Below are 27,238 nucleotides of genomic sequence, written 5' to 3' on the forward strand. Positions count from 1 at the left end.
ATAGTACTTAGAGCCATTGAACCATTTTCTTGTGAGTCATCTGCTGTGACAGTTTGAAAGCACACCAAAAAATAAAAATTTGCCAGGTGCGTGTAGACTTGCTCACTGAGGTTTCCATACAAACTTAATTATGTATTTGGACTGTCCATCCACTCCGAGATTCGAGAATCTCACGATTTTCACCTATTATTGACACTGACGCTGACAAGATAACGGTTCCAGGGATTCCAAGCCATTCGAGAATGATCTGTTATCACGTCTGAAGGCCGATAACTAATGACAAAAAGTTTTTTCGTGTGATATAATTACAAACTAACAATTTTCGGATTTTTTAGTTCGGTTGTACTGTGTTACCTTGCTTCTTGTCAGACTTCCCGATCGTAAGCGTGTGGAAACTGTAGGCTTTGGTGACTGATACGATATTCCAGTGCCTGTTTTCCTCAGAAGTACGATGAAATATTCCTTCGGATACGCATACACGTACGCGTGCAGGTTGTAGACACATGGATCACAAGATATGGAAGCTTGGGTCTGGCCTTGAGTCGTGCTGGGATACACTAATGGTAAGACGACCGCTAGCGATAAGCGGGAAATCGGGGTTCGAGTCCCGGGCTGGTACAGATATTCATTGTCGTCATTGGATTATACAGTTGATGATTGACGATATTATCAACTACGAAAAAATGCCATGTGTCTGATGAGTGAGTTTGCGAGTGTCAAATTATGTGACATATTGGTTCAAATGGCTCTGAGCACTATGGGACTTAACATCTGTGGTCATCAGTCCCCTAGAACTTAGAACTACTTAAACCTAACTAACCTAAGGACATCACACACATCCATGCCCGAGGCAGGATTCGAACCTGCGACCGTAGCAGTCGCGCGGTTCCGGACTGAGCGCCTAGAACCGCTAGACCACCGCGGCCGGCTATGTGACATAAATGGCCGCAACTTTTGACTGCATTGACTCAAAGGCCTCACTGTTTTCCAACGCCACGGGATAGTAGACCTTAATATGTCACACATTTCAACTTGATACGTGAACCTGTTCTTGAGGAAAAGGGTTTTGAACAGTAGAACAGTCAGACAGATGAAAAACAAAGCGATCCTGTAAGGGTTCCGTTTATACTGGTGAGAAACGGAATCCTAAGAACGTCATCTAGACAAGAGCTAGTGTTACACGGTATTAGCACTACGTTTCATGGGGATGACTAGCGGCCTCAATTCAAGAAAGAGAGTTCACAACTTTTTTCAGGCATACCAAATCCAGATGAACCCACTCATAGGTGATGAGGTCACGTAGGACTACCAAACTGTGTGGATGCTGATTGATGTGCTTCATTCTCAGAGCCAAATAGTCCCAAAAGTATTCTACGATATTCAAATCGGATGATTTAGCGATCCAATCAAGATGCAATGGAGTACAGAGTGTTCGTCAAAACAGGGACGTTTGCTTGCTGCTCTTCTGAGACACATTTTGTCATACTGGAGGACGGGAGTGTTCACATTGTAACTGTAAAGGTGTAGCAGGAAGGGCAACATTTGGCCACCGAGAATGTCGAAATACTCATTCTAGTTCATAGGTAGGCTCTAGTTATGCTATGAAAATGTCACAGACCCACATGTATCCTGAAATACCCCTTTCATAGTAGTTGTACAGAAAACGTAATCACTATTACATTATTAATGAGTGAGCGAAAAGTTCGGTGAACTAAAAGTCATGAAATAGCGATATTAACATATACAGGTGGCCGCAGTATCGCGTAAACAAGGTATAAAAGGCCAATGCATAGGCGGAACTGTCATTTGTACTCAGGTGATTCATGTGAAAGGATTTACGGAGTCATCGAGAATTAACAGACTCTGAACGCAGAATGGCAGCTGGAGCTAGACGCATGGGACATTCCATTTCGGAAATAGTTAGCAAATTCATTATTCGGAGAACCTCAGTGTCAAGCAATATCAAGAGTATGCTGCGAATAGCGAATTTCACGAATTACCTCTCATTATCGAGAACGACCGAGAGTAGCAGCATTTGTGTATAGTTGTCAGTGCTAACAGACAAGCAAATATCAGTAACCGCTGAAATAAATTTGGGACTGACGACGGACGTATCCGATAGGACAATGTCGTGAAATTGGGCATTAATGGGCTACAGTGGCAGACGGGTGACGAGATAGCCTTTGATCGGATGCAGCGTGTCATCTGGGCTCGTGATCATATCGGTTGGACCCTAGACGACTGGAAAACCATGGCCCGGCCAGATGAGCACCGATTTAGGTTGGTAAGAGCTGATGGCAGTCTTCGAGTGTGGCGCATGCCGCACGAAGCCATGGACCCAAATTGTCAACAAGGCGCTGTGCAAGCTGGTCGTGGTTCCATAGCGGGGTGGGCTGTATTTACATGGAACGTATTGGAACCTCTGGTCCAGGTAACCGATCATTCACTGTAAATGGTTATGTTCGGCTACTTGTAGACCCATTTGCTTCAACCAACGATGGAGTATTTATTGATGGCAATGCTCCATGTCACCGGGACAGTTGTTCGCGATCGGTTAGAAGAAATTCTGGACAGCTGGAGCAAATGATTTGGCCATCCACATAGCCGACATGAATTTCATCGAACATTAATCGGAAATAATCCAGAGATCAATTCATGCACAAAATTCGTGAACTGTCAACACTTTCTCAGTTCTGGACGGCTGTAGAGGCACCATGGCCCGGTATTTTTGCTGCGGACTTCCTCCGACTTGTTGAGTCCTTGCCACTCGTGGTGCTGCACTATGCCGGGCAAAAGTAGGTTCGACAGCATATGACGAGGTATCCCATGAATTTTGTCATTTCAGTGTACTTACGTATTAAGTGTCCAGTATATCGGTTTGTTCCCTATCATGCTGTAAACACATTTTCACACGCTTCCGTCTTTTTCTTGACATATTTTTGAGTATGTCCGGTTCGATTCTGCGAAATGCATCCTCAACAGCACCACACAGTTCTCCTTTTATAACCTCACTATATGCAGATTCATGCGCCTTAATGACTCCACATAACGAGTTGTTAGGTGTGGTGAGGTCAGGACTCCTTGGTGGCCATTTCAAGGGAGCTGTGATGTTGCTAATGAACCACGACCGTTCTGGAAAGTGTTCATTTATGAACTCGCGCACTGCAAGAGCGTAGTTCAAATTGGTTCAAATGGCTCTAAGCACTATGGGACTTAACTTCTGAGGTCATCAGTCCCCTAGACTTAGAACTACTTAAACCTAACTAACCTAAGGACATCACACACACACCCATGCCCGAGGCAGGATCGAACCTGTGACCGTAGCAGCAGCGCAGTTCCGGACTGAAGCGCCTAGAGCCGCTCGGCCACAGAAGGGCGTAGTGAGGAGGCACTGCATCTTGCTGTTACCATATACGTTCAGTAAGGCCCTTTCCTTCAAGCTCAAGTGTTAACCATGTTTGTAAAATGTTAAATAATTTACACCAGTCATAATCCCTTCAAAAAAGATCGGTCCAAACAGACGTTATGACGTCATCGCTGCCCACATCACTACGTGAGTTTGGTTCCTTTGTAACTCGACGGTGTACTGGGGATTCTCTTTCGCCCAAACGACAATATTTCTAGCACGTGAGCTGCGATAAATGGCAGGTTCATCTGAAAATATCACCTTGGCACGATTTTCTGCATCCATAAACTAAGTTAACAAAGTACGGGACGCTAATACATGCTCGTTCCGTGCGGTACCCTGTAACTCGTTACGAAAGTGGTTCGAAAAGTTCTGACCTTAATATCTTTTTCACGTGATCCGGCATTGTTGTCCTCAGTGCAATCGAAGCAGAGACTCCCCTACATCTCTCTTCGTGTGTCTTCTTCCTCTCACTCTGCGGCCTGTCTTTAACGCTGCCAAAAGCAAAAGCACGTCTTTCCCAATCCAGAAGTGTTACCTTTAGAGGTGGAGCTTTATCAAATCTCTCTTGAAGTGCTCTCATAATATGTCTTATTGTCTGCCGCGTGTATTGCCGTTCGCGCAACCACACACTTACCACTACGCTCTCTACAATAGTGTAACTACGATCGCTCACATATTCCATGGCTACGAATTAAAACTCGACTGCGACAGTGAAAACGCGTAAATATGAATTCCAATAATTGATAGGAAGTAACATAGCTACCAATCTGCGTAATAATATTTCATACTAAACAGGGGTTATTGGGGTACGGGGACTTCTCGCCCGCTCTGTGCTATGGCTTTGATACGATTTATTAGCTGTGGCCATGTTAAAGTCTATTTGTTCTACCCATAGGTTATAAATGAATAATTACTTTAGAAAGAATACTTACATCTGTACCCCGGACGTTAACTTACGATGTGTAGCGGAGGTTGCCCAGTGAAGGAATTTACTTCTGGTATCACCATCGTTTTTCCCTTTCCTTTCCATTTTCGAATGGCCAGTGGAGGAGAAACATCATAGATAGAGACCGTATGATATCTAATATCACCGATTTTCTCTCATAAACACCAATTTCGTAAGGGTTTATTCGCTGGGAGATCCCAAGGGGTTATTCATCCGCCTATCGCTCCGCTCACATAGGCTCCTTTCAATGCAGATATGTCATAGTTGTGTCGAATGTGTATTTGTGGAGTGTATGTTAGTGAAATGGATCGTGTGTTGTGTGGTGTTAGGTTTGTGTCGCATGATGATGACGAAGAGATGGGAGAGGGTGAAACCTGATGCTGGCACATAGCCTGCTCCTCTCCATAGCAACAAGGACCCGCCAAGCTTAACGTCCCCATCCGACTGACGGATCACCATCAACAGAGTTACAGCCCTCACTTGATGAGACACTGCTGTTTAAAAGCATCATTGGACTCGACCCCGTGACCCATTTCAAAAGAGGCAAAACTGCGATTCGTGGGGCCACACTACATGCGTCCAGTAAAACTGCTGTTCCGTTGCTGTGTTGTTTGTCCCACTCTTGAAGATGTGCGTCTTTAATAGCCACTGTTGGCAATGGCCTCTTTCAAGATACCCGACTCCAAATGTCCACTGTGTGCAGTTCCCTTCGTATACTTTGTTCGGACGCTAGTTGAGATGAACATGGATTCACTGTTGTTCCATTCAGATTAGGAACCGATTGTCAATGACAAGGTGTAGCACTCGTCTTCGCTTCCTGTCGGTTAGGATATATTTAAGATCACTGCTATCACGCCGTGTTATGTCGCTCAAGTGGTACAATATTCCTTGACGACACGTTGGACAGTCCGCGTTGGTACACCAACAAATCGGGGAACTTCATTCACGAAGTACTCTTTGGCATGTACTATACAAGTTCGAGGGCTATTCCTTTAAGGTCCGATAGTTCGCGGAATGAAAACGACAGTGAAAATCTAATTGGGCTTTGCACAAATATGTTGAGCACTCTCTCTAGTATGGCCGTCGATCGCGTCACGTCGTCGTTTTCAGTTCTGAGTGCACAGTGAGCACTTAAATGTGTCTAGAAAATGGTGTCTCCAGCCAAGTATGAGGTGCCTCCTGAGAGATTTCGCCCGACTTCATGCAGCCTACATAACGTAACCGTCAAGCATTTCTTTCTCCGTGTCAATTATCGGCCACACACTGCAGGGGCACTGAAAGCGCTTCTGCAGCGATGTAGATGGGTAGTGTTTAATCACCCACAGTTCAGCACGGATTTGGCTGTCCTTGAGTTTCATCTCTGCTCACATGAATCGCTTGCTATGAAGACAACATATTGGCACGGACAATGAGCTACACACCAGCCTTCTGTGACAGGGGTATTGATATGTTGGTTCAATGCTACGACAAACGTCTTAAATAGGAGAGTCGACTGTGCAGAAAAATAACTGGATGGTGTATCTAATGGCTGCAAATAATTTTTTTAAATTTAATTGTGGTTTTCATTTCGCGACCGATCGAACCTTAACATACGAACAGCCCTCATACGATGGCACCTTTCTGTCACCTCTTGTCTTCTCGCACATGTTCCATACAATCGACTAGCACATACACCACCCCACTGCCATGACTTACGTTACCGGTGGAGCTTAACATGACTGCCTACTACAGATCTCCACCCCATACAGCGCTCTATGGCTGTCAGCGTGCTCTTTTAAGGCGGCGACTGATTATTATTCCGTTGGTCTACTCGTAATTATAATTGATTATTTTTAGACTTAAATTTTTCCTGTTCATTATAGTGACATTCAAGTGATAACGAAACAACTCTGTTTTATAAAACTGATCAAGTCAATTAGTATTTTTTGGAAACCATAAAACCTCATACGCTTTCGATCAAGGTTTCCTGGAGGCTACCTGTGTTTTAAGGCAAACGATTGGATTGCTAATCGCTTTTCAAATATCCGAAGTTATTAGCCCGCTCTGCCGTGCACAAAGTAGCTTGGATTTGGCTGAAAAGAACCGTAGCTTATAAGAGCCCGCCTTGCCCAGAGTGTGTAAAAACTGGCGCTTCATAGTTTTAGTTTATTAAAAGTACGAATTATATAAATAGAGAAACTGACTGTATCATGTAATGATTTGTGGAAAGCAAGCTTGCCTGACCTTTCCGAAAGATGGCCTATGTCTTAACCAGCGTCCCACCTCGCTCGTTACTAGACAAATATGCAAGTTTTCCCATGCTACGTGAATGTCCATTGTACAGAGCGTTTGGGAATTCCTGCTACAGACTTCTAACACTCGAAGAGGGCAGTGAGTATATAATATTTTGATGGGAACCCATGTCCGGTAACGTACCCTTTCCGTTCTAGGACGGTTTCAGTTCAGATGATTAACTTGAGAAACTGAATGAAGCGTGAGCAGTGCAATTATTAGGTAACAGGTCGAACGGAAACCTAACGAAACTTCCATTTACCACATTTTCTCAATGCCTTTGGTTCTCCGAAACAGTAAACATGATTCGGTACACGTTATCGGAATACAAAAATGGTTCAAATGGCTCTGAGCACTATGGGACTCAACATCTGAGGCCATCAGTCCCCTAGAACTTAGAACTACTTAAACCTAGCTAACCTAAGGACATCACACATATCCATGCCCGAGGCAAGATTCGAACCTGCGACCGTAGCAGTCACGCGGTTCCGGACTGAAGCGCCTAGAGCCGCACGGCCACCGCGGCCGGCTATCGGAATACATAGACCTGCTGCTTCTGTATGGCGAAGGTAATGGAAGAGGTGCTAGTTTGCTGTGTCACGAACATTTTTCGCAACGTAGCACGCCATCGCGAAAACTTTTTGCCCAAGTCACGCAACAGCTCCGAGAAAACAGGTGTTTCAGCTTCAGGAAGCAGCACTGTGGTGCTGCACGGCAACGCCGCATGTCCGAATTCTCGTTGCAGGGCAGACGTTAAGTGACGTCAGGTGACCATAGGACGTAGTGCACGTCATCATGTCTACCCTATTGCATACCAAGGCAAGACGTTCTGAGACTTTTCTCTTTCCATTAGCAGATGTGGACACATTACACATCTGAACAACGACACGTTTCCACACATGGTTTCCTATTCAAAACATTATGTACTCACTCCCCTCTACAAATCCTAGAAGTTCGAAACGGGAATTTCCAAACATCCCGTATTTGAAACCCATTACTGTATATATACCAACAAAACTTACTGCGCGTACGAGCTCATTATCTTTTACGATTCATACCAGCAAATATTTCTAATCGATAGCTGCTGGTAGTACTTTGGTGTTATTAAATCGAATTGCATAGTTTTGTCTGCGGAATTTGGAAGCTGCTGAAACTAAAACGCTGAATGTTTTAAATTCAGCACTTGGTCTAAAACGGAAAATAACTGTGGCAAATGTGGGGACTTAGGCTTTCAGTTTATAACAGTTTCTGCATCATTGTGTAGTGTTTATGTCTCAGCAGAAACTGATAGTCGGGAAATCAAAACATTTAGCACAGTTTAGCTTAGTTTTGAAAGTACATTCACTGAAAACAACAACACGCATTACGTTAACGTCTTTGCCAATGTTCCATAACGTCGTTAAAAATAGTTCACATCATTTAAATAAAGATAGCTACATAGATAAAATGATACCAGTGTCAACTACACGGTGTAATAATCAACTCTTTCCATATTTTCACTCGTCATAAATCGTCCTTCGGTGGCAGAAACAGTTTACGAAACGATACGTGTGAGTTTGTGTCTTGTTGGACACCATCTATGGTGAATAGGTGATGCGTTTTGGCTGGCCTCCATAAGGAAGTCCATATTGTGATTTCATGTCTATAGCTAGGTGAATAATTTTGTTACCACATAATCAGCTATAGTGACTGGTTGGTAAAAATCGGACATTCCGCTTTGATTATTATGCTACCGTTGTGATAATTCTGCTGCACTACATACCAAAATACCACCGCAGCCTCACAAACGTGTGTGCCGCTGCTCCGAAACATTTTGGTACGATTTCAGCTTACGATTTGTTAAAACTGTTCGATGTGATACGATAACTATTTTAATTTCCCGGCTGATAAATTTTGACTAGGTCACCGTTAGATTGGAAATTCTCAGTGTGTATGGAACGAGGATTAAATTTAATCCAAAGTGGGGTAGAGTGATGTAATGTAAGAAACTGGGGATGGGTAATCCGTTGCCTACGTCACTGGCAGAATTTTCAGTGTATATTTTTTGTAGACGCACGTCAAAGGACGTATTGGTACCGGAGATTGGATGTCTGGAGTTCATCAACGATTCGCAGTGGAGATTTGATGCAGGCAATATGCAAGCAACCAATCTAAACTCTCCCCTAACTGCAGAACGTGGTCAGATGCCGCTGGCAGGGCAGGGTAATATCGCTGTATTGCAGACACAGCTTATTGTATTCCCATTGTAAGTGCTAACTTTGTTGTTATTCGTAGATGGAACAACATACACAACATGTTCTTCAAATTTTGAAAAGCTGAATGTTATCGGGAATCTAATGTGTTTTCCGTATGTTTCTTGGGCCACGGAAAACTAAAAATTAAAATGAGAGTTAAATTTATTCATTTACTCTCATTCTGAAGATAACGGCTCTTATTTTATATACCTTACAAAAATAAAAAAATGGAATATTAAATACTGTAACAACGTTCCTTTTTGGTCTTGCTCTAGCACTGTGTGGCAGGAACCTACCTTTGTACTATACTCAACATCAGATAAGATGGCTAGACTCCATCCCATTGGTCCTCCAGAGAAATGTCCTAGTGAAAGCACTCACCAAGTTCATTGCTTGCGTCGCTGCAGTTTTACGGGACGAAATTCAGGTATTGTTGCAAAAAAAGGCATTTCAGTGAATGTGTCATTGCAGTCGTTCATAGCACGACACCCACAAATTTTCTGTCACAAAGATTCCCTAAAGTCAAGCGAAACATTTTTAAAGCAGCTGTCATGTAGTTTCCTCCTCTTACTTTGGCATTAATTCATATTATATGTCTTTAAATAGCTGTTTGTCCTGTGGACTCATAGACACACGTACATTCACTTTTACGAAACTGAGCCTGTAGAACGTTTGACATAAGAGAATGAATGCAGAGTCATTTATGTGTCAATCTTTCTCGAAATTCTTCGCAAGCTCTAATTTTGTAAGCAGATACGGAAGCACAGATTTGCCTGGCACCACCAATGTTTGACATACAAGATTTTTATTTCAAGATTTACTAACTGTCTCTTCCAGTAAGTTTTCTGTGACTAGAACGGCTTTGCCACTCGCCTAGGAAACAACAGTGATCGGTGTGAATGGATCGCAGTTCTCATAATTTGTCAATGACTTTAAAATACCCACAAATTTATCATTGCTGTAGAGCTTAGTCTACTTCTAGCAGGATATTTATAATATTTCCATCTTTTCATTTTGTGTTGGTAGCATACACCATAGTAACAGAAGATAATTTATTTCCAGTGAATAAAAGTATTACTTTAAGATTTGTCTTTGAAGAGTCACTGACCAGTCGCCGTTGCTCGCGATAGTATATCGTATTATTGCTTCCATCAGACCACATGTGTCCTCGAAGTATTTTGCCAATAACGGACTCCTCCATTTCATTAGTTCCATTGCAAAATATGGACATTTTCACGTATTTGTGTATTACTTACATGTGTCGGTCTATGATGACGAAATTCTGTCTTATTTTTACGAAAATCTAGTTTCCTCATGAGTGTCCCCTGGCGAATCTAGGCTGACATACTTGTAGAAAAGTCTACATTTCTCTAATAAAACGACTTTTCATCTTCAGATGAGGATTTATTAAAGCTCTCAGAGACATTTTCTGGAGATTCACGAACAAGAATTCTTTGCCATTAGATACAGGGCAAACTGCAGAACGTATTTTATGACACACAATTCTCGGACTTTGCTTCATGGAGACTGATTCGCTTGAGAAGGAAACCGTATAGAACCATACATAAATAACATTAGGATGGTTGATGGACTACTTCACAGAGCATCGGCCGTCCAAATGGCATACGACGTCATTCCAAATGGCATACGACGTCGTTTTCCACTCATTCACGCACTGAGTTAGACACCAAACGCATGGTACCAATGGTTTCCCCTGGTCCTTATCTCACAGCGTAAACACTTCCTCGAATGAAATGTCACAATTTCAAATGAAGCAAAAATGTTTTGCATTACTTACATTTACTAATCATTTTAGTACGTGCCTATTGGCAGTAGAGTTTGAAGTCGTTGGATGCAACTTCATCGAAAGTTGCTATGTTGGAACCATAACTGTGAAAAAAATATATGTTAAATCTTGCAAAAAAAGTAAAACAGTAATTGGGCACTGTTAACAACGCCATTTATTAAGAACAAATAAAACCGTTTCTGTTTTCCAATTCACCTGTTCATTGTCAGACTGCTGCTCACTTAAAATCTCAACGACAGTATAAAGCAAAGCTGTTAAACGTGAATGGCCGTCGGTTCGAAACCGGTAACGACGTTGTTTGTTCCTAATAAACAGCATTATTAAAAGTGGGTGACTGCTGCTTTTGCTGTTTAGTAAGAATTAACCTGTAATTACCCCTCCCCTATAGCTTACCCCTGTCAGCTGAAGGGAGAGACGGGTAATATACAATGTGTAAAAGAGCCAAGAGGGAATAATAAGGACGGACGACCAAGAATATGTTCAAATGTGTGTGAAATCTTATGGGATTTAACTGATAAGGTCATCAGTCCCTAAGCTTACACACTACTTAACGTAAATTATCCTAAACACACACACCCAAGCCCGAGGGAGGACTCGAACCTCCGCCGGGACCAGGACGCCCAAGAACGAGTGCTCGGATTACAAACAGTGAAAGACGAGGATGTTTAATCTCTACAACGAAGAAGCAGTGATAGAAATAAAAGAAAGTTCAGGAGTGGAATTAAAATTCAAGGTGCAAGGATATCAATGATACGATTCACTGATGACAGTGTTATCGTGAGTGAAAATGAAGAAGAATTACATGATATGCTGACTGGAATGAAAAGCATAATCAGTGCAGAGTATGGATTGGGAGTAAATCGAAGAAAGACGAAAGTAATAAGTAGTAACGGAAATGAGAACACCGAAAAACTTAACATCAGGACTGACGGTCACGAAGTAGATGAAGTTAAGGACTTCTCTACCTAGATGGACCATAGATGGACGGAGCGAGGAGAACATCAAAAGCCGACTAGCACTGGCAAAATGGGCATTCCTGGTCATGAAAAGTCCATTAGCACCAAACGTAAGCCTTAATTTGAGGAAAAACTTCTGAGACATTACGTCTGATGTACAGCATTGTATGGTAGTGAAACATGGACTGTAGGAAAACTGGAACAGAAGAGAATCGAAACATTTGAGATGTTGTGCTACAGACGATTGTTGAAGATTTGGTTGACTGATAAGGTAAGGAATAAGGAGATTTTGCGCAGAACAGAGGAAGTCAATATGTGGAAAACACTGATAAGGAGAAGGGACAGGACTATAGGACATCTGCTAAGACATGAGGGAATGACTTCCATGGTACTTGAGGGAGCAGTAGAGGGCAAAATATGTAGAGGAAGACAGAGATTGGAATACATCCATCCAATAACTGAGGACGTAGGTTACAAGTGCTACTCTGAGATAAAGAGGTTGGCACAGTAGAGGAATTCATGACGGGCCGCATGAAGCGAGTCAGAAGAGCGAAGCGACGATCTCCCTCCCCCCCCGTCCCTCCCCCCCCCCAAAAAAAACCCGTAATCGGAGACATATCATTATCCTGCTTCCCAATCCACCCTGCTAGGCTTTCCCTGAGCGCCGGAACTTGGCAGCTGCGAGTCAGCAGCAGTTATTATCTCTCGTTTCAAGTTTGCTTAAAATATCAGTATGCTACGATTCCCTCAGAGTATTAATTTATAGGAAGGACCATGCAAAAGATCTCATCCAATTTTGCCTCGCAGAGGGTTGCTTTTTAGTATCATGATGGCACGTACACACACACCTCCAAGTTGTGCTCCACATTTTAGTATGTAGTCACTATAAAGCTGGTAAAATCTTATGCCCGCGAAAATCAAAGGTCCTAGATTCGAAACCGAGACCGGCATGCAGTTTTAATCTGCTACGACATTTCAAATCAGTGCATACTTCGCTGCAAAGTGACAATGCAGTCATTTTATTTATCTAATTAGTACTGTGAAGGTACATGTTCTGGGCAACATGATGTGCTATACAACGCTACAACTTACAATGGTTTCAGATTGTTTCTGACCACACTATATAGCTTGTATCTCAAAATGAGGGAGATGTGTCATACAACATTTTAAACTTCTAGAGTCCTGTCAAACGACTACACAATGCTTAAATTAATTGGAGAACAATAAATATTTTAGCAGTTTTGTAGTGGCCATTCGTAATTATGTCGAGATACGTATTTGTTAGTAGCCAGCAGTCTGAGGAGGACCGTTGCTACGTCTGAAGTCATTCATCTGTTTGTGTTAACAGTTTCGTTAACATTACGTCAGGCGGTGCCAACGAGAAATCCAAAATACGGTGTGTGGACAAAACCACTTGGTCCATAATTGTACAGAAGGTGCAGTGGGGAATGGAACAGGGGCAGCAGTGGGCCTAGCTGTGAACGGCCGCCGAGCGGTAACGGAGGTACAGTTCGGTAGCTAAAGCCTACGAGTGAATGCCCGTCTCCTGTAACTTGTAAGCTACCGCTAGTTACCCTGCATACGATTGCATCCATAAGTTATGCCAGTATGACCAATACTTCGACAAATACAAACGCTCGAATTCAGCTGTTTCTCATTAGAGCACCAAATAAGAAATAGCCATCTAAACAAAGAATTAACAAAAACGAAACAAGTCCGATTACACGCTGCTAGAAGTAATTCGTAAAAAAGGGTAAAAATGTGGCTTAGCAGACAACATCGGGTACTATTATACTGATGACGTAACACACAGAACAAGTGTCACGAGGAAATTCAATCAACTGACATTTTCGTAAATTGTAATACTCTCAAGCACATTTCTAATCAGATTTTTGCTTCATCGTTTGCTCTTCCGACATGAATTTAATGATATTGCATACAATAACAAGAGCCATCACCTATGATGAACAAAGACGGTGGTACAATGGTGTTACTAAAGTTGTAACAACAGAAACACAAGAAATACGCGACAGGCAAATTAAGTGACCACTCCTTCGGATCAATAGGATAAATTCGCGCAACACACAAGACGAGAATGCGTATCCGCACCGGTGTCACGCCAATCTACGTGAGCTGTACTGCATATGATCAACTTCTGCAAAGACTGTGCTCGAACATTATGAATTTCTTCGAGGGTAACGATCTGTCGACACACAATCAGGATGGATTCAGAAAGTATCGTTGATGTAAAACACGAGTAGCTGTTTACTGGAACGAAGTAATGAGTGCTGTGGACAGGCCATCTCAAATTAATTGCATATTCCTCCATTTCCAGAAGACTTTTGACACCGTTCCTCACAAGAGTCTGAAGGTGTGTGGAAGAACCCTCTGCAACGCTCTTCAGTGTGAACTGCGAAGTCGTGATATAGATGTAGGTGTAGATTACTCTGGATACTAGTCCAGATTTTCCATGCTATTGTTTTCATCTCGAACCCATTTCCAACGATGTACAAGTGTCCAGTGTAACTGCATCTTTGACATCCCAGGGAGCAATACTTTTGACGCGGTGAACTTGTAGCAGCTGCGCCTCGCTGTTGCAGCCGTGCTGGAGGCGGCGGACGTGCACTTCGTGGCAGTGCACTGGGGGCGGCTGGCGGACGGCGACTACCGCGACGCGGCCTCCAATACGACGGTGGTGGCCGAGAGGGTGGCAGCCCTGTTGGACGCGCTCATCGCGGGGCTGGGCGCGCGCGATGCAGACTTCCACCTGCTGGGCTTCAGCCTGGGCGCGCAGGTCATGGGGCAGGTGGGACACGCCATGACGGCTGGCCGCGTCCACAGGATCACCGGTGAGTACTGCAGCGGGCGTGCCAACTGTCCAGTCGTGCCAGACGCTCTGCTTTGTCTAATACAGTGGTTCTTAACCTATGGGGTAATTACCCCTTGAAGCATAAAATGTAATTTTCTAAGGGGTAATAACAAATTCAATAGCGAATTTGAACAGTTCTCGAGTATCCGACCGGGTAGCGTCGTAATTTCTCCACAATATTTCGGCAGACATTCACGCTGCCATTTACAGGTGGTTCCTGACGAATGCTGTGCTGTTGCTCTCGGCCCCTATATATACTGGCCGTTACCCCCTCCACCGTTCCTCTCCTGGTGTCTTCGGTGCGGCCGGCGCGACGGCTACTGGAGGTGGTGGGGGAAGCGGCTCCTGCGTCTGAACTGGGGTCTGCAGTCTCCTCGATGTCTGGGACCGCATCTTTCTCTCCAGGCTGAGTGCAGTGTTCCTAGCGTGACTAAGTTGAAGGCCGCTGTCTTTATTAATTAGATCGTCCTGTAGTCGGATTTCGATGGCCTCTTTAGTAACGCAGTCCCAGAAGTAGGAGATTGACAGAGTATTTTTGGTTTTTCATAGTAAAAAAATTGGTTCAAATGGCTCTGAGCACTATGGGACTTAACATCTCAGGTCATCAGTCCCCTACAACTTACAACTACTTAAACCTAACTAACCTAAGGACATCACACACATCCATGCCCGAGGCAGGATTCGAACCTGCGACCGTAGCAGTCCCGCGGTTACGGACTGAAGCGCTTAGAACCGCACGGCCACCGCGGCCGGCTTTTCATAGTCCATAGTATGGCTAGTCTTTGTACAATGGTCAGCCACGGCTGATTTAGTGGCCTGGCGTAATTCGGTATGGCGCTTGCGTTCGCGGCACCTTTCTTCTACAGTGCGGAGTGTCTCCCAAATGTATGATTTTCCGCACTGACAGGGAATTTGATAAACGCCTTGTTTTCGAAGGCCTAGGTCATCTTTCACTGAACCCAGTAGAGTCAAGGTTTTTACCAGGGTTAGGAATACACATTTCATATTGCGTTTCCCCAGGATTCTACCGATTCTTCTTGAGGTGTTTCCGACAAACGGAATGCACACCAATGACTTGCGTCCTTCTGTTTCTTCTTCTTGTTCTCTTGGCGCAGTCTGTCTGAATGCGTGTCTTATTTGAATCAGGTTGTACCCATTTTTCCGAAATGTTGTCTCGAGGAGCTGCAGTTCTGCTGGAAAGCTCTCCTGATCGCAAATCGATCGTGCCCTGTGAACAAAACGCCTTCACGCTGGGAGTTGGGGTGGCAACTGAAGGTATTTAGGTACAAGTCGGCGTGTGTAGGTTTTCTGTATACACTGTGCCCCAGCAAGAAGATGACAGCGTGTACGTGTGCCGAAATATTATGCAGAAATTACGACGCTACCGGGTCGGATACCCGAGAACTGTTCAAATTGGAAATATGCCGGGATAACTTCAGATCGCAAATTCAGTAGCGTTAAACTTTACGGAATGTATGTCTGTTTCGTAGAGGAGCTACAATGCCTATTCATTTCTCACGCATATCTCGTTTTAACTCTTGATGCTTACAGATGGCGCATAACGTTAGATATTTTATCCTTTCTCTAACTGCTTTTATGTTTATTTTACTACTATCACATTTTTCCATTTTCATTGCCATTACTTGCCACTATATGTTTTACTTTAATATTACCTATTGTATGTATTTCCAAACATATAAACGCTGCCTACTGGAACTTCCGTCCTCTTCGTCCGCAGCCGGCCGAAGTGGCCGTGCGGTTAAAGACGCTGCAGTCTGGAACCGCAAGACCGCTACGGTCGCAAGTTCGAATCCTGCCTCGGGCATGGATGTTTGTGATGTCCTTAGGTTAGTTAGGTTTAACTAGTTCTAAGATCTAGGGGACTAATGACCTCAGCAGTTGAGTCCCATAGTGCTCAGAGCCATTTGAACCATTTTTTTCTTCGTCCGCATCCTGTCAGTGTAACATAGCGTGCACGTATCTTGTTATGCATCCACGACTACCAGAATGTGTGCTGCGATATGTATGTTTTAAGTTTACATGTATGGCCATATCTTAGCATTGCTGGATGCCTTCGCCGAAAGCAAGAATCGTCGTCATTTTTACGGTTTCAATTCGAATTTGGCTTTTCGTTCCCAGTTTCTGGCAGTTTAACAAGATTTTGGCTGTTTATGACTGATGCCTTATCCGCAGTTGCCAAAAGGAAGTCGTCCTCCTTTCTGTTTTTTTTTCCTATAGCATTTAAGAATTCTTTACCATCTTCTTATGCTAGCTAGGATTATCTATTTCTTTGATTGGCGACTCCATGGAGTGCTGTGTGCACAACGACCATATATGTTAAATTAAAAGGAAGGTCAACGTTGGGCGTAATATTGATGTTTTATTGATGGCAGAATCGATTTTAGATCACATAGTGATCATATTCAGTGATGTACAAATTAGTGTCTGAGTTTAATTCGTACAGCACTGAAGATGATCACCATGTGATCGAAAATCGATTCTGCTATCAATAAAACATCAATATTACGGCCAACGCTGACCTTCCTTTTCATCTATCTATTTCTATTTATTTTTTCCATTGTAGAAATTCTGAAGATGCCTCAAAAAGGCAAAACCCATAAATAAATCTTCTGCTGTCATTCGCAACCGATGCTGTTTATCTTACTGACAATATAAAAACTCATATACAGCCAAGTTGTCCAAATGCGTCCTTGATTGTAAAAAAAGATGTAAGTTGCATTATTTTTGTGTACTACTGACAATTAAAGTTGAAATAGCATGAAAGCGACACGCAAGAAACTTCAAACTGGCATGAAGGGTACAACACGTTTCGATACGCAAATCAGTGGAACTGCAAAAAGTAGCAATGAATAATGCCATGTACATTCTGTGTATAGCTAAAGTCCATACAGTGGCATTTTTATTCGGAAATCGAACGGGAATGATTGCTGTTTGTGATACGATCGAGTTACGCCTCGTATATGAAGAAACGTCTGCTAGCATGTGTCCGAATTCCTCAGTGGCCTATTGAAACTGCAGTTTATTGTTTGGTGTATTAGTGCTCGTGCTGGTCGTCAATCCACGACCGTTACACGATTATGGTTAATGGGTTCAGGAGGACCGTGCTCGACGCCACGCAGGCTCTCAGTGGCCTCAACCGCCTACAATCCTCGAGGGAGGACGTGTTGTTCGCTTTGTGTGCGCAGGATCGTACGGCCGGGTCACGTCCTGGGGACTGAAAATGGCCTCATTAGCAGTAAGAGTAGTGCCGACCCGGACAGGACGACGGCGCCTGCAGCACCACCGACTGCCAGTTCGGCGACCATTTTGCAGAGAGAGGCGCGCTGTTATGCTGGTGCGCTCTGATTCAACACCGGACGCAGCAGTAGCAGCAGGACTTCTTTTGGGACGAGTCCCAGCTCTGGCTACACCATCGTGTTAGGCATATCAGTATGTGGCGTTTCCGAACAGAACGAACGTTATCAACTTGTATTCGTCTTCATAATACACGGCCTAGCACTTGGAGTAATGATATGGAGTGCCGTTCGAAATACATGTATCAGTTTTTATTTGAGATGTGACATATGACCACGCAAGAGAAGTGCGACCATTTAATAGACATGTAAATTTTTTACACACTGCTTTCATGGTTACTGCAGAAAAATTTGTCACTTGAAGTTCAGCAACTCATCTATACTGACGCTCTTCGAGTAAACTCTTCTTCAGAATATCTGAAGAAAGTATACAAAGTTAATGAGGAGCACAGCTTTCTTTAAATTAATAAAATTGACAAAACTTTATAAGAACATAAATTAAAATGAACATATCAGTGGAGGTAGGGAGTATGATATGGATAATATGGCGTCATCTATAAGTATCTAGCATCAGAGTACAACTGAGTAACAAAACATGACATTACGTACAAGGTAACAAACACGGCCACCGGGTGGCGTGAATACCAGCTCAACGTAGCGATGGACGCGTTCGACAAGCCAAACATAGGTGAAAAAATAGTTAAAAACAAAGAATGTTATTCAACAAAGACGGTAAAGACGGTAAGATACATCGTAATAATATAGCAAAACCAAGAGTAATACAATAAAAATAAAAACGAAATCTAAGGTAAAGGATAGGCTTGGCGGAGAAAACAGATAAAAACTAGGTGGCACATTAGTCATATGACGTACTACATAAAGAAGGCAATACATATGCATTACATTTCACAAAAGATGGAATATCATTAAGCTGCACTGCTAACATAGAGTAGAATTTTCGTCTATATAATGTGGCACAACTTGACAAAAAGAAGGGACCGGTTAGTAGGACATGTTCTGAGGCATCAAGGGATCACAAATTTAGCATTGGAGGGCAGTGTGGAGGGTAGAGGGAGACCAAGAGATGAATACACTAAGCAGATTCAGAAGGATGTGGGTTGCAGTAAGTACTGGGAGATGAAGAAGCTTGCACAGGGTAGGGTAGCATGGAGAGCTGCATCAAACTAGTCTCAGGACTGAAGACCACAACAACAACATCTGTGACTTCTCAGTTTATCATTCAGTGAGAGGTACATGTGGAAGAGTAACCAGATCTCATCAGAATATAAGACGAAGCGTGTCACAGCAGGTGGTCTGACCGAGCTTACACGAAGGAAGGAAAAATTGAAGATCAGGGTTTAACATCCCGTCGAGGAAGAGGTCATTGGAGATGGAGAACAAGCTGCAACTGAGGAAGGAAATCGGTCACCTTGAAAGGAAATTTCCCGGTATTTACATTAGGTGTTTTAGGGAAACCACAGAAAATCTAAATGTGTATGGCCGGCAGAGTATACGAACCGCTTTCCTCACAAATCCGAGACCAGAGTGCGCCACTGTGCTCGATGTCTGGACCATAAGAGGTTTACCACGGAGAGACGGTGGCGCCGGAGTTTGTCCCACTTCTTCAAATCAAACAGACACGGCAATTTTAGAAAACTCTTGCTTGAGGCACTTACTGACTGTCCATGCCATACGGCAGTTGCTGCGGCTTCGAAAATTGTCGTGGTGGCGGGCATGGAAGGTAAGTGTAAAGCAGACTCACGATGAAAAACTTTGTAGACACCCACGCAGCTTCTTCTTGTGGAGAGGTAGGAAAATAAGCAGAAAGAAAATTGGTTTAGGCAGCTGCTGTCAGTTCTTGAGTTGGATATTACGGGCCTCGCCGCGAGTCCTCCGCCGTCGGTAGGACGCGAGTGCCGCCGTTTGCTTTGCGGCGACCTTCCCACTCACAGTGAAAGAAAAATGGGGCGCTGTTCTGCAGAAACCTAACAGTTACAGAGAAAGCGGAAACACCGTTGCGTTATTTATATATTCTGTCTTTGAAACGAGTCTCGAAATATTTGCATGCTTTCAGCAGCAATGCACACCTTAGGCCTTATTGCTCTAGCAGTAGGTAAGTAATGAGTAATTACGATAGAATAAAAGAATTACGTCTTTACCCCCAAACTGCCTTACAGTGAATTGCGGGGATACTTCAGGTACAGCTGTCGCTGTCCATTCACGGATCCTGCAGGTGGCAACACTGGCAGTGGAGGGTATAGACAGCGTGTCTGGATAGCGTGAAAAACTGTGCAGTCCTTGTCATAAAACAGAAACGGAGCGATTTATCTTACGTCCAAAAGTACGTGACCACCGACTTTCGGGTCATGGGTGGAAGAATTTCCGAAACGACAAAGTCTGCGAACTGTTCGCGTGCCGCCGTGGTGAAGGTACAACAAGCATGGCAAAAGTGGCGCTATCCAAAAGGCACCGAGGAAACTTTGGCGCACAACAGGCCATAGATGACAGAGATGTACGATGCCTACGGAGATGTGTACGAGCGAACAGAAGTGCAACTGTTGAACAACTGACCGTCCAGATGAACTACGGGGCTACCAACAGTGTCTCTTCAATTACCGTTCTGCAAAATTTATTACCTATCGGTCTCCGCAGCAAGCCCCTGGTTCATGCAGCGATGCTAAGTGCTGTTCATCGGCTACGAAAGCATGAATTTGCACGCCAGTACCGCTACTGGACGTGCACTGAGTGGCATCAGATGACCTTTTCAGATGGGTCAAATTTCATGCTCCATCGGACGGACGGCCGGCCGTTGACGTGTACGGTGTGAAACGTCGGAAACCAAACAAGGAGGGTGCGTTAAGGTCTCGGGAATGTTATCATGGCACTCCCTGGATGCTCTCGTCATTCTGGAGGGCAAACTGGATCAACACGAGTATGTATCTATCCTTAGGGACCATGTCGACCCCTGCACGTAGTTTTTACTTTCTCGGCGCGATGGCATCCACCAGCAGGACAATGGATCACGTCTCACGATTTGCAGTGTATGTGAGAGGTTCAAAGAGCACAAGGATAAGTTTACCGTACTCTCCTGGGCACCAGACATCCTGTATTTAAAGCCAATCGAGAATCTGTGGGACTACCTCGATCGGGCTGTTTGTGCCATGGATGCTCAATCGAGAAACCTAGCGCAGCTGCTACGGTCGCAGGTTCGAATCCTGCCTCGGGCATGGATGTGTGTGATGTCCTTAGGTTAGTTAGGTTTAAGTAGTTCTAAGTTCTAGGGGACTGATGACCACAGCTGTTAAGTCCCATAGTGCTCAGAGCCATTTGAACCATTTTGAACCTAGCGCAGCTGGACACTGCGCTGCAGTCGGTACCTTCCAGAATCTCACTGACTATTTACCTTCACGTCTCGCAGCGGACCGCGCTGAAAAAGTTGTTTATCCAGAGTTTTTACAGGTGGCGAAATTACTATGACTGGGAAGTGTATTAGCCGGCCGGGGTGGCCGAGCGTTTCTAGGCGTTACAGTCTGGAACCGCGCGACCGCTACGGTCGCAAGTTAGAATACTGCCTCGGGCATTGATGTGTGTGATGTCCTTAGTTTGGTTAGGTTTAAGTAGTTCTAAGTTCTAGGGGACTGATGACCTCAGTAGTTAAGTCCCATAGTGCTCAGAGCCATTTGAACCAATTTTTTTTAGGAAGTGTATTACACTTCGTTCGGCACGCGACCGTAGTATTCAGTTTACCACTCGCCTACCATTGGAATGTTTTCTACGACCGACTGTTCGCGACCGACCACATCTATAGACTCCAATTTAGCAAATGGGGAGCCGCCGCTGGCTTGAAAAGCAGCAGCTGTAAAATTTACTGCTGAGAACAGAAATGCTTAACCGCGCCTTGTCGTACCCCACAGAGATTTTGTTTTCATATCTGTCAAAATGCAGCAACAGCGACGTCAAAAGCGGGATATGGCATACGAAAAGGACCTTTTGTAATGTCTACCTCGCCTAACAGATTCCATTAGTAAGGTTAGACGGGGGTGTTACTCGGTATTATCACGATGTGTCCTGAGGGTGGCAAGGTTTTTGTTCCATGTGTTTTCTACAGAGTTTAAAACTTTCTGAAGACGATTTTAATGTGTTGTCAAGAAGGCTGACCCATCGAAGCGAAATTCATATTTTCCTGAGGTACTGTTTTAAACTTGACGCTGAACTGTGTAGGCTGATTTTGCTAATGGGAAAACTGCAGGCAACTATCACTGAGAAAATAAGGATGTCACAGAGATATACGGCGGGAAATGCATTCCAATGTAGGTGCGCTCACTTGAAGCTGGAGACGGGGTGTTGGTTTCAGTGATTGAAAGCACACATGGCAACACACCAGGCAAGTGACAATGTTCTGCCTGTTCTAGTGCTTTAGCGGTACGGTGGTAATGACCATCGGTACCGATTCGGCGACATTGCCTGCGTATTGATTACTGGCGACTGCCTTGTAGGACCAGTCATCCTTTCGCACCACCTCACAAGCCAGGCATAATATAAACTTACCGCAGGTGACCCTGCCTTCCCTGCTTGCGTGAACGAAAGGTGCCTACCAAATTATGAAGCTGCAGTTCGCTTCCACGATCCGAGCGGAGGCATCTTGACATCTGTCACAACCACACATTGAGAATGAACCGGTGCTGAGTATGCCGATGCAATAGCTCCGTACTTAATCATATACAACCGGTCGCTGGACGAAAGATCCGTACCCAAAGACTACAAAGCTGCACAGGTCACACCAATATTCAAGAAAAGTAGTAGGAGTAATCCACTAAATCACATGCCCACATCATTAACATTGATATGCAGCAGGATTTTGGAGCATATATTGTGTTCGAACATTATGAATTACCTCGAAGAAAACGGTGTATTGACACACAGTCTACATGGATTTAGAAAACATCGTTCTGGTGAAACACAACTAGCTCTTTATTCACATGAAGTGTTGAGTGCTATTGACAAGGGATTTCAGATCGATTCCATGTTTTTGGATTTCCGGAAGGCTTTCGACACTGTACCACACAAGCGGCTCGTAGTGAAATTGCGTGCTTATGCAATATCGTCTCAGTTATGTGACTGGATTCGTGATTTCCTGTCAGAGAGATCACAGTTCGTAGTAACAGACGGGACGTCATCAAGTAAAACAGAAGGGATTTATGGCGTTCCTCACGGTAGTGTTATAGGCCCTTTGCTGTTCCTGTGATTTGAGTGACAATCTGAGCTAGCGTCTTAGATTTTCTGCAGATGACGCTGTCGTTTATCGACTAATAAAGTCATCAGAAGATCGAAACAAAGTGCAAAACTATTTGGAAAAGGTATCTGTATGGTGCGAAAATTGGCAGTTGACCCTAAATAATGAAAAGAGTGAGTACCTAGAAATTACAATTACGAACAACTTAAATTGGAAGGAACACATAGGAAACGTTGTGGGGAAGGCTAACCAAAGACTGCGTTTTATTGGAAGGACACTTAGAAAATGTAACAGACCTACTAAGGAGACTGCCTACACCGCTTGTCAGTCCTCTTTTAGAATACTGCTGTGCGGACAGGGATGATTACCACATAGGATTGACGGAGTACACCGAAAAAGTTCAAAGAAGTGCAGCACGTTTTGTATTATCGCGAATAGGGAAGAGAGCGTCACTGAAAATATACAGGGTTTGGCATTTTTCTTTGCGGCGAAACCTTCTCACGATATTCCAATCACCAACTTTCTCCTCCGAATGCGAAAATATTTTTTGTACACCAACCTACGCAGAGAGAAACGATCACCATGTTAAAATAAGGGAAGTCAGAGCTCATACGGAAAGATATAGGTGTTCGTTCCTTCCACGCGCTATACGAGATTGGAATAATAGAGAGTTATGAAGATGGTTCGATGAACCCTCTGCCTGTCAGTTACATGTGATCTGTAGAGTATCGATGTAGATGTAGATGTAGATGTGCTGAGGTTCCTCTCCCGCCGTACCGCCAAAACACTGGTACGGACAGAACAGCACCTTTTGCCTGGTGAGAGCTCGTCTGTACTTTCAGTCATTGAAAACTACACAGTCAAAGCTCTTTATTTCCATCTTCACCTTGTAGCGCCGGAAATGCATATCCTCCTATTTCCATCTATTGTACTATTATTTTTTTCCTTGTTTTGTTACCTCAAGATATGACATTTCTGTCTCTTTATATATTGTAATTGTTTTACTGTTTGTATATATATATATTTATGCACTTATGTCGATGTATAATTGGTTTGTTTCGTAAATATTATTTGTATTTTTACGCTGGGTCTTGCCTAGGGAAAACTGCTATCGAACGATTACATCGATGGGTCGTGTGAAGAATCAAAGTGTGTAGGATCTTTGGTAGTGTTAACTCTGCCGCGTGGAGCGCGGGCAGAGCAGAGGAGTCTGGCGGGAGTAGCGAGTGGAGCAGGTGTGTTGTGTGTAGCTCCCGCGGGTTGCCGCGCTTTCGGGGTTTGGCAGCATGTACGAGGCCTGTTCAGAAAGTAAGCTCCGATTGATTGCCAAATTTAAACCACAGTGAACATCAGAAATGTTTTACTTGTAACAATTAGCTACACCTTTCAGCTACTTCTCTACGTAGTCGCCGTTCTGACTTAGACTTTTGTCATAGTGTTGTACCAACTTTTCAATAGCCTCATCATAGAAGGCAGCAGCCAGTGATTTCCGCCAATTCTCCACGCTGGCCTACACCTCGTTGTCTGTGTCAAAATGTTGTCTTCAAAGACAGCGGTTCATGTGGCCAGAGATGAAACTCAGGGGGAGACAATTGCGGACTGTATTGTGGGTAATCTCACATTTCCATTTGAAAACGATGCAGGAGCATCTTCATTGCCCCTGCAGAATGCGGCTGAGAATTGTCTTGAAGAAGAAACAGCACGACAGTTATGTAATGTTAGCTGCATAGCTTCAGGCGAAATTTCTCACCAGGCCCTCGTACTTGGCGGCAGACACTATTTTCTAGACATCTTTACGCACTCACTGCGAGCTCAGAAATGAGAAGAGCGACGTGATGCTAACTGGGGTTATACTAGAGACACTACCCAACACATCTGTGCAAAGCTTTATCGGATTTTCATAGTCGTTTCCATTTCGCGACCGATCGGAGCTTACTTTCTGAACGGCCCTTGTAATTGCGCTCGACTTGCGATAATAGTTTCTGACATGGTGTCGCGGACGGGAAGCATTAGCTGGCGCACATCAAGAGCCCGTTTCGTCTGGTGAGCGTGTTGAGAAGAAGGCGCGCCAACATCCAGCTTCTGCAACAGCGACGGCCGACAATGAGTCACTGTCGCCACCTCCTCGATCGACGGCTTCAAACCTTCAATCAACCAACAAGGAAGACTGGAAGCACGTAAAGTATTAGAACTGTATGGCAGACCTCAGCTTTTCAAATTGTTCCATTTGCCTCGCAAAATTACAGCAACTTAGCATGAACCTTTGTTGCTCATTGTCCCAATTGCATTACCAAGCAGGGTCCCTTCCTTTTCCGAAATCAACCCGAGTGTCGTTGAAATTCAGATGTCAGCATTAAAGTACAATCATTCCATTTCACTGCTTTAATTTCAAAGTTCAGTTTAAGTATTCATAGCTGGCTGCAATATTTAGATTACGCAAGCACAAATTAAGAGTGCGAGTTTAGTTACCGTATTTTAGCTTACCTGTGACTGCAGCTCAGCTTGGTACGTACTAAATCTTACTATTGTTAATTGTTCAGAATAATTTAATTCAAGTTCAAAGCTAAATCTCTTATTTCTAAATTGCGTAGATTCAAGTAGCTTTTGAAATGATTGTTGAGGTAGTCCAAGACTAACCGTATTTTACTGAATTTCGATGTGCTTAAGAAAGAAAGCTTCTTATTAATTTCAGTCACTAAATTAACTTTCAGTTTTCCAGTTTTATTAATTATTTTGCTAAATTAAGTCAGAGTGCAGCGAAAGTTATTACTTCTGACAAACTTTCAGTTTTCACACTACACGTGTCAACCTTCAGTTGCCACGCTTCTAGTGCTAATTATATGTGTAATTACCTTTCTTTTTCAGTTACTATAGTAATTGTCCTTAGGACTGGCGACCGTAATTTCCCCCAAATCTGAAATATCTAATTACCGCTAGTTAATTGTTAACGTAACGGCCGCACATTTACTTTCTTCATTAACTTTACCCCTTTTCAAAATTAATTTCCACCAGTTTCATTTGTATTTTTCGTTTCATTTAGATGTAACCCTTTCCTCCCTCTTTACCGACAGATTAACTTCGGTGACGATTGCTTTTTCCCAAATTTCCATTAGGTACATGCGGTTTAATTTTTCACTGTCATTAAGGTCGATAAGTGAGGGGGAGGTTACAACCTCCTTTGGAACGCATTTCCGGCCACATATCCATATGATCTCCTGTGCTCCTCGCCTTCTTCGGGTAGTTTCCTTCAGGCAGAGTTCTTAAGGGCAGTATACGCCGACGTCTCTCGTTCGTTTCTGCGTTCAAAGAAGTGATCTGCCTTGGTTGTGGTTCAGTCATGAGGTACCAACTTTATCATGTGACCTCGTTCTTTGGGCGACACTACATTTTTTCTCCACCCTTCGTAGGTAACTAGTGCTGCTAGTGCTATTGACAGTAGACGTTTCATTGTCCTGCTTTGTCCGAGCGCAAAGGACGGCTATGGCATGCACGAGTGTGATGTGTGGGTGCCAACATACGGCCCACACGGGAGCAGTGAGCGCGGCGGCCCCTGCGGGCCAGCGTGCCCGCGGCGCACAGTGTTGTGAGGCGCGCCCCATGTTGCAGCGCTGGACCCGGCCAAGCCGCTGTTCGACTCGCGGCCCCTGCAGCAGCGGCTGGACTCGGCCGACGCCGAGCTGGTGGTGGTGCTGCACACGGCGGGCGGCATCGCCGCCTTCGCGGAGCCGCTGGGCCACCTCGACTTCTACCCCAACGGCGGCGTCTCCCCGCAGCCGGCCTGCGTCCGCGAGAACTTCCCTCGTAAGTAGCCTCGCACGTACATAGGGTCACTGACTATGATCAAATTTCGCTCGTTTCTAGTGAAAGTATCATTGATAAGATTGTTCTAAATTAATTATTCAGCAAACCTGCATCTGACTGCGTCTGTGAACTTCTTTCTTGCACTCCTCCATTTTGCCAGAAATACAACATGTATTTGACTCAGCAATAAAATTTAAGAGAACAATGCCGTTTGTGCAATGGCATTAAGATGGTACTGGAAAACTAACTTTTGGCCCTGATGTTTACTTGGTTCTTTCATTGGTGGGTAACTTTACTCTACTACTCATTTTCATATTCAATTCAATTAAAGAATTTGGATTTTGATTCAGGCTGTTAGAAACACAATGTTGATCTCAATATATATAAATTGTAAAAAT

At 43.9% G+C, this 27,238-nt stretch overlaps 1 protein-coding gene across 1 annotated transcript in view; it reads left to right on the forward strand.

Moving 5' to 3' along the window:
- LOC124606203 (pancreatic triacylglycerol lipase-like) overlaps positions 1-27,238 on the forward strand; it is a 425,509-nt gene that overhangs the window by 359,058 nt on the left and 39,213 nt on the right. Inside the window, exons 6-7 of the mRNA XM_047138172.1 lie at positions 14,224-14,472; positions 26,646-26,840. Coding sequence (XP_046994128.1) covers positions 14,224-14,472; positions 26,646-26,840 — 444 coding nt within the window. The remainder of the gene's footprint in view (positions 1-14,223; positions 14,473-26,645; positions 26,841-27,238) is intronic.

The sequence above is a fragment of the Schistocerca americana genome, chromosome 3, assembly GCF_021461395.2.
Source record: "Schistocerca americana isolate TAMUIC-IGC-003095 chromosome 3, iqSchAmer2.1, whole genome shotgun sequence".
Lineage (NCBI taxonomy): Eukaryota > Metazoa > Arthropoda > Insecta > Orthoptera > Acrididae > Schistocerca > Schistocerca americana.